Source organism: Choristoneura fumiferana, chromosome 5, assembly GCF_025370935.1.
Source record: "Choristoneura fumiferana chromosome 5, NRCan_CFum_1, whole genome shotgun sequence".
Lineage (NCBI taxonomy): Eukaryota > Metazoa > Arthropoda > Insecta > Lepidoptera > Tortricidae > Choristoneura > Choristoneura fumiferana.
This window is the reverse complement of record NC_133476.1, coordinates 20,366,283-20,380,581: the sequence shown is the minus strand read 5'-3', so window position 1 is coordinate 20,380,581 and position 14,299 is coordinate 20,366,283. Positions and strand designations below refer to the sequence as shown.

The window sequence follows — 14,299 nt, the reverse complement described above, 5'->3', positions numbered from 1 at the left end:
GGAACCCCCTGTGCATGAGTGAGATTAAACAACACTACCACACAGAACACCGCCCCACAAAGAACACTAAACTTCTTGCTCGTAGAACATTCAAATCATAAGTCAGATCAGAAGTGACATTTACCATCAACAAACAAACCAAACCCTAGAGATGTGTTTGTCTAAAACCCAACATTTATTATTTTTTATATTTAATATTTAGAGTACACAAACATAAATTAAAACCCATTGAAATTATCAAAATTTAATAAAGCAGTAGGAACGAGTTAAACATATCAAACTAAGGAAACAGTGCGAATTAATATGTCTCTAATTCGTACTTCTCATTTGCTAAGAGCTACGCAAAAAGTTATCAGAGTTTGTAATCCAGGTAAGTTGCTCTTATATCTGTTTGTCTGTAAGCTGGTCATCTATATCAATGTGATATTGAAATTAATTCAAAAGAACAGTGCAATATAAGTATAAAACACCTTTTGAGAGGCGCGAGCGGTGTTAGTCCGCTCTACCTTCGGACTTCGGTCCCCACCCCAGGCATAGCACCTGCCTGGAGAGAGAGCTCTTATTGTAGCTTCTCCCCCATATTCAGTGGCGTACTACCGGAGAGTAGACGGGCAGTGCCCGGGGCCCCCAAGCTCAGGGGCCCCTCGGACTGACTTACAAACTATAAATGACATCTGGAGGACGTCGATTCGGAACACGACGAATACGGAACAAACGATTTGAAATAGTTTAGTTGGGGCCCTAGTTGATTTTTTGCCCCAGGGACTTTGGTTACCTAGCTACGCTACTTAACTGCCCACATTACACGAAAGGGAGCGTTCATAAGTTTTACGTAACGCAATTTGGTGGTGGGGGGTCTTGTAAAACTTACGCACAGGGCAGATTGTTTCAAAACTATGCGTTACGTCACAGTTTTTTTGTAACAAGTACATACTATAATGTGATCAAAAGTGGGAAATTCGCATCATCAGTTGTTGTTCTTGGCCTATAAATGCTCTCATGCTAAGTTGCCAGTGTGACTGTGTAAAGAAATGCCAGCTTAATTCGGAAACTGCTAAAGAAAAACTAAAAAAAATGGGTTACGTAACTTTTAGGAAGGGGGCGGGGGGGGTAACGAAACATGTTACGGCGTGTTACATGGGGGGAGGGGGGGGGTCAAAAAGATTGCGTCACGTATTACTTGAACGCCCCCAAACTGAAAGCAGTAGATATCTAAATATCCTTGAGATTGAAAAGTTCTATGTTGAGAAGTCTTCCGACTGATACGATAATGATAAATACAAGGGCAACTTTTCTAAAAATATATCTTTGTAGTTACTTAGATTGTCAGCGGCATACTCACAAAGAGCCGAGTCCTTCCTCAGTGGATCCAATGCCAACTTCTTGGAGGCCCAGTACCTGGACTGGGCGAAGACTAAAGGTGCAATAGACCCCGTAAGTTATTTGATGCTACTTCTAGCGCCATCTAGAGTCGAATGGCAGAACTATGTTAATGTGGTTACGTGACTTCGGTCCATCTTTCTCACACCGTCAGTTTCAAAGCCCATATGGATCGAATTGAATATATGTAATAACATGGGTTCCGCAGTTTGAAATATTCGGTATTATTCGGTTTCGGCTCTTAATGATCAAATAAAACAGCTCCGTCCGTGCAACACGTACACATAAAAGATAATTTAGCGAGTCACGCAGTATCTATTAAATGAAACTATTAAAAAATCGCTATTGTAGCTGATAACAAAAAAAACATTGGTGCCATAATGATTTGTTTTTTTTTTGTATGTAGGTAGTGCATAATTAGATGGATTTACAATATTCCTTGAACTTTATTTCAGTCTTGGGATGGCTTCTACGACAGCTTGACGGGTCCGACGTTGAAAATAGAAGAGCTTGAGGATGAATTCAGTCCCACTACTGTCAGTAAGTGACGACTGATCAAGTGTTACACGCTGCGCACCTGTTTTCGAAATTTAAACAAATCAAATTTGCCGACTGCGTATAAAATCTCGAAATAAAAACTAATTAGAAAAACAGTTCTAGTCCAGATTTTTTTTCTGCAAACCATTTGAAATCCCTCTTTAAGTGCTAATATAAAACCATGCCATGAAACACGAGCCTAGTTATTTCCCAAGGCTGACAAGGCATACGAAACTCAGCTTATGGATGACCATGGGCGGCGGTGATTGCTTTCCATCAGGTGACCCGCCTGCTCGTTTACCCCCTATCATATAAAAAAATGCAAAGTTAAACTTGCCCACTCACCACAGGGCGCGCGCGGCTGGTATTTGCAAAACATTTATAGCCACCAGGGTGGAATACCTTTTCATGAACAAATTCGCTATGATTTCTTTGGTGGATATATGGAATGTCAATATGACATCAGTAGCAGAAAGGTTTCATCTGATTCGGTTTCTTTGACTGTGACTGTACATTCCGTGCAAGTGCCGCCAGCATCTGTAGACTGAATCTTCATTGATACGATATTTATGTATAGTTTAGTTTATAGATTTGTAGTACATCGGGCGGAAATCTGTTTTTTTTATGCAAACCACTTTATAAATTTTAGAGCCTAAGAAAGACAAGGCGGGCAGCGTTGAAAGCGAGAAGAAGGTTAAAGAGAAGATCAAACTACATTTGGCGGTTCAAAGTCTTATACGAAGCTACCAGGTACACGCAAAACATACAAATTAAACATAGTTAAGTAATTTATTGAATCAGGTGTTACTTTGCGGAGGTCCATATCAATGAACTAAAAGAATTTCCTTGCTCACCCGCGACCTTACGATAGCTAAGCTTATGCAAAATATGCGTGTTCATGCAGTTCCTCCACCTCCACACTGTAAGAACACACACAAATCACACAAACCCATCTTCACCACCACCACACACACTGACGCGTTTTCAACCAGAGCTCATCTTCAGAGTGACACAACGTACGTCTACAACTGTAGAGTGTACGGTTGTGTCACTCTGAAGATGAGCTTTGTTGAGTTCGAAACGCGTCAGTGTAGTGTGGTGGTGGTGATAGATGGGTTTGTGTGATTTGTGTGTGTTCTTACAGTGTGGAGGTGGAGGAACTGCATGAACACGCATATTTTGCATAAGCTTAGCTATCGTAAGGTCGCGGGTGAGCAAGGAAATTCTTTTAGTTCATTCATAGTTAAGGAATTGAGATGATTCGTCAACTAGCACTCGTTTGACTTATCATCTCAATTCTCTCATTACTAGGCTTCATAATATCTGAGGTAAAGAAAGATGTAAACTTGGCATCGGCAGGCTCGCGGTCACCTTCTAGCGAAGGTGGATCCTCTGGGGCTGATGATGCCGGCCAGGATGATCAGCAAGTTCAAGAACGCGGAGCTCGGCATCAAGGGGCTCCAGTGCACTGTCGTGGCCAGGGAACTTGGCACCACGCTCTGTTCGTACTTTTTTAAGCTTAACACAAGCCATATACGCACTAACCGCGCTGTTTTAGCATGCCGTCCCTCTTCAAAGTTATATCGGTTGAGAAAGAGACGGCACGCTAAAACCGCGCGGTTAGCCGCATAGTGCGTACGTGGCCTTAACTTACCGCAACGGCACTTTGGTTGAGTTGTTTTACGTCGATCCCTGTGACATTTGCTATGATGGCTCAGGAGTGACTTCAAATAAAAAGTCCATGATGTTGTTTAGGTAAAGCACCGAAAGGAATATTTTTAGAGTGCGTTGCATCTTGCATCTTCATCTAGGGTGTCCATACATCTTTATAATTATAATTAAGTAGGTATAAGTCTTATTCACTATTCAGTCCTCTTTGGATTTGGCTACCATTGCTCAGACAGTAACAGTAAGTAGGTATGCGGAGGCGTAGGTGTCTTCGTGTAGTATGTATGACAAAACAAGCGTGGGGGATCCGACCTAAAAATAATAGTAGCATACCCCCTCTCCCTGGGCCAGAAGCTGGGTACGCCCTTGTCTTTTTTAGGTAATCCTGTTTTAATTGATTACCTACATAAGTATCAGTTAACTGAATTGATCTCCAGGTGAAGAACATATGGACATGATGTTTGAGTTGCCTGACAGAACATGCATTGGTGGAAAGGAAACGGAGTTAACTTTGAGGTGAGTGCACTTAGATGTTCATCTATGGGCTTCCCATTACCAGTTCAACTTGCATGCTCTCTGATTGGTAATTTTAATTGTGCGGTGAATTCCTGTCTTCCTGTGATCATGCCATGAGGAAACTCAAAAGGAAGCAAGAATAAATAGTAAACTTAATTTAGACCAGCAAGATAACGCGTAAGCTGGCGAGACCATAAACCGATAACGTTTAAAGTGATCTAAACTGCGTTTTACTTTACGTGCAGGTAAGGACTACTGTCCCCTGTGCCTATTTTGCCCTGTGTTGGTTACAGGGAGATAATAAGGCGGTTAGAGCTGGTGTACTGCGGCCCGATAGGCCTGGAGTACATGCACGTGTACGACGTGGACGCGCTGCAGTTCATCCGCGAGCGCGTGGAGAAGCCCGGCGCCTACGACAAGAGCGTCGAGGAAAAGCGGCTCATCATGCGGAGGCTCACCAAGGCCGTTTTGTAAGTAATCTTACCCTAGCTCTACACTTCGCTTGACCTCGTTAAATTTCGCGAACAGTGGGAAGCTTAGCTGGTGCGGGTACAGTCAAGGGCAAAGATATCGACACAGCCAAGGTTACAAAAATTATGCACTTAAGGCATTAAGGCCTTGTATACATATTTTTGCAACTTGCGGGTGCACGCCTTCGGATGCCGGTTCTGGTAAAATCTGCGTGCAGTTAGCGCTACTCATACTATTTTTCAATCGGCGTCCACTCGCTCCGTGCTAACCGCGTCAGCTAGCTAGACGAATCAAGCATAGATGTGGAACGCCATATGAAAAAACCGCTGAACCGCTGCGGCGATTGAGGTGAACTGATTAGCCGGGCCATGGTCACTCCTGCTTGCTTTTTCTTACTGTGAGCCCCATGTCCCTATTGAGCGCTAATTGCGCTCCCTCCTGACTGAGCGGCTTGAGCTGCCTACAGCGTAGCTGCGGTGCGAGCTAGCTTTGCCTACCCTGGAATTGACCCAATGCACGCCATGTGAGAGAGACTACTGAGAGACCCCAGATTATCATCATCTAGTTAAACAATGACGCCAAACGATGGGAGTTTTCATTTCAGTCTAGAGAAATACTTCGCAACAAAGTGGCCGGCGGAGAAGCGTTTCGGGTTGGAAGGCGGCGAGAGCATGATCGTGATGTTGGAGGAGATCGTGGACACCAGCACGCGGCTCGGGGTCGAGTCCATTGTCATCGGCATGCAGCACAGAGGTAATGTCTTTCTACTCCATGACGGGGTAAGAGACAAATTTCTATGGTCATTTCGTCCGTTCAATTTTTCTACGTACATATTTACTTGTGCTTGCAGGGCGTCTAAACATGTTGGTCAATGTGTGCCGCAAACAGCTGATGGATATCTTCGCTCAGTTTAAACCAATGGAACCAAAAGAACCGGTAAGAAAAAACTTCTACCTAAGGGGTGCGGCGCAATAAGCTTATCGCCCACACAAAAAATAATATTATTCAAATTCAATAGAATAATAGGGTCCTGCTTGCTTGCTGTTTCGAAGATCTAGCTAAGGTTTAAACTTATTCTTGTCTGTTGTAGGGTTCCGGCGACATCAAGTACCATTTGGGCACGTACATCCACCGCTTCATTCGGCGCACGAACAAGTACATAAAGGTGTCTATGAGCGCGAACCCCTCTCACTTGGAGGTGGTATCGCCTGTGGTCGCTGGGAAGACTAGGGCCGAGCAGCATTGGAAGGGGGATTCTAACGGGGACAAGGTTTGTGCTAAAGAACATCACCGCCGGTCTCGTGAGCTTGATTTAGTGATTTAATGCTACTGCGAGCGGACTGTGTTAGAAGACGATGTTAAATACATGCATATTTTTATTGTCCATTTTATATACCTACTGTAATTCAGATGTTTTTCAATACGCCAGGCCAATTGCAGTGCAGCAAAATGCCAAATTGATGAAAGTTGTCATGTATTCCCTGATAGCAGACAAGGTGCAGTGCGACATTTTCGTCGCATTTTTACCTTCAATGTTAGATATCGTCTTGTAATTTTTTAACACCATTTCTTTACTTATTAGAATACTTAATTGCTGTATAAAAACTTGGATTTCATGTCTCCTGAATTCAACAGCTTCTAGTTTGAGAAAGTTACGAGGAACCTGCTGAAAATCATTTCAACCTCCAGGTGATGGCGATCATAATGCACGGAGACGCAGCCTTTGCCGGCCAAGGCGTGGTGTACGAGACCGTTGGTCTGAGTAACCTGCCGGCGTTCACGACCCACGGGTCTATCCATATCGTGTGCAACAACCAGATCGGGTACACAACCGAGCCGCGGTTCTCGCGGAGTTCACCATACTGCTCAGGTACTTAATGTGATATAGCAGGGTTTCTCAAACTTATGGCTCCACGTACCCCTGTTAAAGTTTCTAGACGACAGCGAACCCCCCCCCTTCTCTCCCAAGAAAGTTGGATGTTGATGAAAATTGGCTGTTGAAGAAACTAAGTTTATTTTTATTTCAATCATCATGCTAATATAATGTGTATTATTGATTTCAATAAAAGGTAACAAATATAGGTAATAATCATCTTGCCAACGAAAATACAAACTGAAACAACAACAGATCAGATAACAAACAAATAAGTGGAGTTGAAATAAAAAATACAAAAAAGACTCCTAAAACCAATCTTATTCATCTTGCCAGTCTTGCAGCCACCATCACGTAAACCTTGTCGCGAACCCCCTACCGTCAAATAGCGAACCCCTAGGAGTTCGCGTACCCCACTTTGAGAAACCCTGTGATATAGGATTTGGCACATTTACTGGACATGTATTTTCTTTGATATAAGTAGGTATATCAGTGACGAAGCGTCCATATAACCCAGCAGGGCTACTACGAAACTCGAAACTCGAAGTTCGTGTCGTGCGGTCCCTCTGACACTTATACTATTTAATACGAGAGCGAGAGGGGCGGTACGATACGAACTTCGAGTTTCGTAGTAGCTTTGCTGCTCCTACCGGTTTCCCTTTATCAACTCCAAATCAAAATTGAAGAGATTTAGAAGAATGAGGGTCACCGAGATAGCCAGCGAAGTAGCTCGTTGAAGTGACAGTGAGATCATATAACACAGAGATCAGATGGCCATTGGGGCCGAAAAGTTCTCAAATGGAGACCGCAGATCGGCAAGCGCAGCGTAGGACGTCCACGAGGTGGACGGATGGCCTGGTTAAAGCCGCGGTTTCACGGTGAATGCAGGCCGCGTTCAATAGATGCAAGTTTAGGTCTATGGGGGAGGCTTATGTCCAACAGTGGACGTCCTACGGCTAATATGATGATTTAATTATAATCCTGTACCAACTCCAAAATTGCCGTGACTATACTTCGTTTTTTTAGCATTAGAAAGAAGGTAAGCGATCTTGACGTGTCTTTTTAATGAAAAACACGCAAACACAAACACCATGCCTGTATTCCCAAATGGGGTAGGCAGAGCACACGAAACGTTACCGCTTTGGAGCCACTTTTAGCAATTTTAGGTTTCAAGTTTGACAAAAACGGTACAATAGTGACAGGTTGCTAGCCTGTTGCCTACGGTATACCTTAACCTACATCCTCAGTCGCCTCTTACCCGTGTGGTGTCGGATTAGAATAACACCTCTCCATTTCTTCCGTAATGAAAAACACTTTTGAAAAATAAGTCACAGCAAATATGTAACAATTTAGCAAGGATGTAATGATCATTTACATGCTTTTGGTATCATAAATAATACTTATTGATTTTTTAAAAACGTTTCTCAATAAAAAGACTCTTCATAGATTGTTTACCCTTTTTCTGATGCTAAAAAAATAAGTATAAATAGGTTCTGGTTGACGCCATATTTTTGTCATCGGCAGACGTAGCGAAGTGCGTGGACGCGCCAGTGTTGCACGTGAACGCGGATGACCCGGAGGCGGTCGCGCACGTGGCCCGCATCGCCATCGAGTACCGCTGCAAGTTCAAGAAGGACGTCGTGCTCGACCTGGTCTGCTACCGCCGCTTCGGCCACAGCGAGGAGGACGAGCCCATGTTCACGCAGCCGTTCATGTACAAGAAGATCAAGACCATGCAGACTGGTTCGTTTTATTGCAGTCATATCTAAGGGACTTCATGGATTGGAAATCAGATTAACTTTGGGAGTGCCGTATCCTACCGGCTGCGCCATGTTAAATTATTTATTATCTGGAGAGACCAATGAGAACACACACAGTTGGATCTTAGACTGACTTTATTTTAAATATTTTACAGATACTGCTATAGAGAAACCATGGCGCGGTAGAAAGTGCTCACTTCATAGTCTTTAATGCCAGAAATCGATAGACATAGCTTTATAACATCAAAAAGTACAAGCCGTAATGTGAAATCTTTTGCAGTGTTTTTTATTATACGGCCTCTCAAGCAGAAGATCGTTTGTTCCAATCCATAGACTCGCACTACTGTGAGGAATGAGCTTTACGGTGCAGGAAAACATCGTGAGGAACCCTGGAGAAACCTGCGAAATAATTCAACGTGTGTGTAGTTCACATTCCACATTGGGCCCGCGTGGGAACTAGACCCGAGCACTCTCATTCTGAGAGCCCTATGCCAGCAGTGGGACGCATTGGATGATTAATGGCGATGCCGACTCTTCCATTGAGAACTTTGGGGCTAATCCTTTGCCAACAGGGGCATCCGTCAGGTCTTACAAGAATTAACACTAGCTAACCATTTTCTTTTCTCTTCCATTCAACTCCAACCAGTGGATTTGATGTACAAAGAGCGGCTGAAGCAAGAGGGCCTGGTCAGCGAAGCAGACATCAAAGGTTGGGAGAAGGAGTACACGGACACGCTAAACAAGCACTTCGAGCTCGCCAAGAAAATCACGAAGCTCAGCATCATGGATTGGATTGACACGCCTTGGACTGGATTCTTCGAGGCTACAGACCCCAAAAAGGTTTGGCAAACCTTACTAGACTGTACAATCGAACTCTTAAACATCTAAGCAAAAATTCGATCAAAAATATCTGCGCACACTACTATGCCATTGATAATAGAGTCCTGTTGACATATTTTTAAACAAATTTTTGCTCAGAAGTTTAAGCATACGACTGTAAATACGGTCAGCATCGCCTCTAGCCCTTGATCAAGGTATAGAGCGAGATTGTCTACACCACCTCCGCGCCTCTCCTAAATTTTATTTTGCACTGGAAACTGGAAAATGGCGCCCCTCCCATCTGGCGCTTAAAGCTCCTCTTACTCCCCACGGCCGGCGCTGAATACGGTATTTGACAATTTCAGAATTTGCCATAACCTTTAAACTGCTATGAAAATATACATAGATAAAGCGAATTCTGCGATTTCACCCACTGCTTGCCTCATTGATAAGACAAACTGTCCGTATTGTTTACTTAGTTAGAACCTTTACCTTTTGATCAGATCCAAGAAACAGGCATCAGCCAGACGACTATCAACACCATTTCGAACCACTTCTGCAAAGCACCCGAGCCGTGGGCCTTCGAACTACACAAGGGTATCGGCAGGATACTGCAGAACAGAGAGAAGATGGTGAGTAACAAATATGACCTTGCCTATATATTGTATTCCGATCCAATTTATGACAAGCAAAGCAAAGCAATTTAAACAAAGACGCCATTAACCCGACCATAGACATTTAGTGATGTTAAAATCTAGAACCTATTGCAAAATAATTAATCTGTTCAGTAAATCGATTATTTATTAATTGAATAGATCAACGTATTTTTGTCTATTTTGTTATTTACAATACTTGGTTTAATTCCAAAGACTGTTTTTTCAATTATAAAAGCAGTAACTTTTTTAATTTTAAGAAAAGTAAATATTTGATTCGATCCAGTGGGTTTTTATACAAGGATTTTGATGAAATCGGTTTGTTTACACTTTTAATAAATTGGATAGGCATAACGTAGGTATAGAAGATGGCACCCATATTGGTGGATGTTCTACGCAGTCACAGATGTAGAGGTGTAAAGTACTACGAGCAAAGCTAAGTCGTCCAAGTACCTACGAAAGAAAAATATTTCATCGGTCGTTTTCTTCGGTTACATTACCAACGTGGTCTAAAACAGCTTACGTTTAATCGCGGGTACTTGTCATACGTACTCAGTATGACTTCAAAACAGCTATTAAGTAGGTACTTAATCCTACGAAATACCAGACTATATGAGTAAGATTGGCAGGTGAAGGAGGGCATAGCGGACTGGGCGATGGGCGAGGCCCTGGCTTACGGCTCTCTGCTGCGAGACAAGATCCACGTCCGTCTGACCGGCGAGGACGTCGAGCGAGGCACCATGGCTCACAGGTAGGTACCTACATCCAATCACTACTTAATCTAGGTATATTTATTTTGCTATGGGGAGTTTCAAGTGTTACGTTATCAGTGCCGGTCCTAAGGTAGAGTAAGAGGGCCAGATGGCAAGGGGCGCCATTTTTCTGGTTCCAGTCCAAAATAATATTTAGAAAATGGTACCTTTTGAGAGGCGCGGAAGGGGTATAGACAATCTCGGGTCTACCTTGACGACTGGAGCTGACACTAGCACAGTACGAGTACCTACTCGTACTTTATCATAAGATACCCGTTTATCTAAGCTCTCTTTGCCTTCTCCATCTACTGTATGCGCTGATCTCCTGCAGTGTAGTGTGTATCCATGAGTAGTGAGTAATTACCATTACGTATCCAACTCGTGCATTTGCCACCATAATAAAAGAAAACACGCGACTGTAAAGTTTCCCAAGGCTTGGAAAAACGCCCGTCCTGGCTGTAGACCGCTATTCTATTATGTACCCCCCCCCCCTTAATATGTAAGACTAACTCTTACTCTCAAGAGGTTGTCATGTACAGACACCACGTGTTGCACCACCAAGGCGTGGACGGCGCCACGCACCACGTGTTCGACACGCTGTATCCAGACCAGGCGCACTACAGCTTGCACAACAGCTCGCTCTCAGAGTTCGGTGAGTTTCTCTCCTCAAACACCTTTTGCTATCGACCATTTACTTTTTCATCTTAGCTGGCTTCTTATTTGGAGGAGTTCTACTCGTACTTTGCAAATACCTGCGGAACCTACCATAAAATCATAAAAATTGGCTGAGCTAGTTTGCGTTCTTGTTCTTTCGTCAATATTGCAGTTTCGACCCGACATTAGCTGGCCTCAAACCAGTCGCAGAAATCCGTCTTTTCTTTGGTCGTAGCTCCAACTTTGCTTCTGTTGTTACTTTTTCAACGAACTAAACATTACTAGAAACTATAAGTTTACTATACTTACTTAGGTACAGAGTAATATTGGCACATCCAACGTTTAAAATCGGTTAGAATTACGATCAATAAGCGTCTAGATACTGTTAGTTCATACCATAATACCCTACAGATGTCGCGTAGGCTTATGTTCCTATTAGCTGCACGACAATCTCGTTGCCTGACGTTTTCAAACATCACTCTGTGACGAGCCGTCCATATTTCCAGGCATCCTGGGATTCGAGGTGGGCTACTCGTACTCCAGTCCTTTCCTCCTCACCATCTGGGAGGCGCAGTACGGCGACTTCGCTGACACGGCGCAGCCCGTGTTTGACACGTTCATCGCCAACGGGGAGAGCAAGTGGATCTGCCAATCGGGACTCGTGGTGCAGCTGCCGCATGGGATTGACGGAGCTGTTAGTCCATCTATAATTGATTTGTTTAGCGAATTTAGCGCAACCGATCTAGGTAAGCAACTATAAATATCAATGACTCCTGGACACTCCTTACAGCAGCACCGTATGTGCTATTGCATATGCATGGCCTTACCAAGTAAATAACCTTTTTTTTATTAAGTTATTTTCTGAATGTGCTTGGATTTGAGGCTGCTCTTGAACACCCGGAATAAATGAAATTAGATACATCAAAAAAAATATGCGAGAAGGGACAGTCGAAGGCATAAATATCTGTACAGCTATAGCGTCAAATATTATACATCGTCCGAGTAGGTACAGACTAAACCGGCACGTCATTCATTATACCTACTTTACTAGGTATTTGTAAAGTTTGTACCTGACAGGGCCCAGAGCACTCTTCAGCCCGCGTGGAGCGCTATCTTCTGCAAGCCGACGACGACGAAGACAACATACCCGATCTCGACGACAAGGAACTTGTCTGTAAGCAGCACTAATACCTACTAATAATATCACTTTACGTTAGACTTTTGAACACAACACCGCCTAGTTGTCTCAGACTCTACGTAAGCAGTCCTGGAGCTGTCGTCTACATTAGGTTAACGCGGAGTAGATGATAATTTAAAAAGTTTTAACCTTTTAGATGCCAGACGCCAGTGTCGTCTAAAAAAACTGATAGTTTATTAAAAATTTTATGCGATGTCAGTGATGACAATGAAGTCGGTATGGCTAAGGTTTTGGACACTAATTAAATGTTGTTGGATTTTCCGGGTTTCCTTTTAACGAGAATGTTCACTCCACGAATACTTATAGGTACTTTACCAATTAGGCATATGGCTATGACAACCATAATTCGACGAAACCTAATTTGAGACAAAGATTAGATCGTACCTATTTGTCAATAAAGCAACTATGTGCATGTAGAGAAGCATTGTATTCCTAGAAGTTTGTCTTTCATTCCGTAGTAAAACAGCTACGAGCAGCTAATTGGATCGTTTGCAACGTCACCACGCCCGCGAACTACTTCCACATGATGCGGCGGCAGATCGCGATGCCGTTCCGGAAGCCGCTGATCCTCATGACACCGAAGGTCGGCCTGAAGCACCCCTTCTACCGGTCGCCCTTCACAGACTTTCTGCCGGGAACTACTTTCCAAAGGTATCACACATTTATAGCAATAAACCTTCAAAGGTCAAATGATGGATAGTCTAGGAAAACGCGGTGCTTTCGAGTATCAACAATTCTATTGAGTCGTTGCTGCCATCTTTTTTTTAAGTTTCATCTTTCAAACGCCTCATCTTTCAGCTACCAGCTACCTATTGCTAGCTACTCCACTAAGGCAATTTATTAACTACTTAATAAATGCTTAAAAATAAATTATCCCCACAGAGCTATAAAGGAAAGTGGTCCTGCCGCTCAGAGCCCAGAAGGTGTCCAGAAACTGATCTTTTGCTCGGGCAAAGTGTCCATAACTATTGATGAACTCCGGAAAGAGAAGAAATTGGAAGACAAAATCGCAATGTGCCGCATTGAACAGCTATACCCGTTCCCTTATGACATTGTACTGCAGGAGTTCTGCCGCTACCCGAAGGCGAAGGTGTTCTTCTGCCAAGAGGAGCATAAGAACCAAGGGCCCTGGATCTTTTGCAAAGTGCGCATGGAGAATCTATTTGGAAAAAAGATTGGGTAAGCCTAAAAACCAAATAAAAAGTGAAAACGTAGTGCTGTGTGGGTTACAGAAACAGCGCCTTGCCTTGTGCGCGTAACTGAATGTACCTACTTATTTATACCTACCTACACTTCGACGTTCGCAGAACTTCGTCTTTACTTTAATTCGATCTGAGGGATAAGCATCTAAGATAAATGCTCTTATCTTCTGCTGAGACACTCATAGCTTCCACCTTCATGTTGCTGTTTTTAACTGTTTGCTTGCAGCTAGTGGAGTGGTAATATTTATTCCCTATAGATTGTCTATCCACTTAATTCCTAACACCGGCTACTGACGTTAGCGCAACATGTCCTGCTTTTAGTTATGCGTTTTTATAGCTTTAATCCAGCGTTTCTGATAGCACATATATTTCCTGTTTGACCTGTACTTATCTCATTAAGTACCTATGTATGATCTTATTTAATATTTTACAGATGCATCACTCGGCCGCCCAGCTCTGCATCTGCTACTGGCATAAAGTGGATCCACGCGAAAGAACTGAAGGAGCTCAAAGAAAAAATTATTGAATTGTGATGTGACAGGACTACCTAACTAATAGGAATAGGGTACAAATTATAGTGTTGTATAAGTTATTATGGATTGTTAAAAAATTGTGTAAGTATTTAAATGACTAATTTTTAGAAACATTGTAAATAAAGTCCTTTGCTGGTGATGTTCATAAGTTCATTATTTTTGTGCGTACTATACAAGAACCTCTAAGGATGCGCTTCCATTGAGGAAAAATAAAGCAAAGGCGTGCTAGTTCGTCGCCGGACTCTTTAGATTAGTATAATTATATAACATCAATGGCAGCAGC

At 43.0% G+C, this 14,299-nt stretch overlaps 1 protein-coding gene across 2 annotated transcripts in view; it reads left to right on the top strand.

Annotated features, from left to right (window-relative positions):
- Positions 1-14,155, top strand: part of LOC141428398 (2-oxoglutarate dehydrogenase complex component E1-like) — a 56,874-nt gene extending 42,719 nt beyond the window's left edge. The window contains exons 2-21 of one of the 2 annotated variants that reach the window (XM_074088384.1): positions 1,315-1,434; positions 1,836-1,920; positions 2,567-2,667; positions 3,277-3,418; positions 4,023-4,101; positions 4,395-4,571; positions 5,177-5,325; positions 5,423-5,508; positions 5,663-5,842; positions 6,262-6,442; positions 7,970-8,188; positions 8,852-9,045; positions 9,528-9,656; positions 10,307-10,428; positions 10,969-11,081; positions 11,590-11,777; positions 12,161-12,257; positions 12,740-12,932; positions 13,164-13,460; positions 13,917-14,155. In XM_074088384.1, coding sequence (XP_073944485.1) covers positions 1,315-1,434; positions 1,836-1,920; positions 2,567-2,667; positions 3,277-3,418; positions 4,023-4,101; positions 4,395-4,571; positions 5,177-5,325; positions 5,423-5,508; positions 5,663-5,842; positions 6,262-6,442; positions 7,970-8,188; positions 8,852-9,045; positions 9,528-9,656; positions 10,307-10,428; positions 10,969-11,081; positions 11,590-11,777; positions 12,161-12,257; positions 12,740-12,932; positions 13,164-13,460; positions 13,917-14,016 — 2,952 coding nt within the window. In that variant the 3' untranslated portion in view covers positions 14,017-14,155. Of the gene's footprint in view, positions 1-1,314; positions 1,435-1,835; positions 1,925-2,566; positions 2,668-3,276; positions 3,419-4,022; positions 4,102-4,394; positions 4,572-5,176; positions 5,326-5,422; positions 5,509-5,662; positions 5,843-6,261; positions 6,443-7,969; positions 8,189-8,851; positions 9,046-9,527; positions 9,657-10,306; positions 10,429-10,968; positions 11,082-11,589; positions 11,778-12,160; positions 12,258-12,739; positions 12,933-13,163; positions 13,461-13,916 lie in introns of those variants that run through there. The other variant, XM_074088385.1, reaches the window with a different exon arrangement.
- Positions 14,156-14,299: the final 144 nt, after the last annotated feature.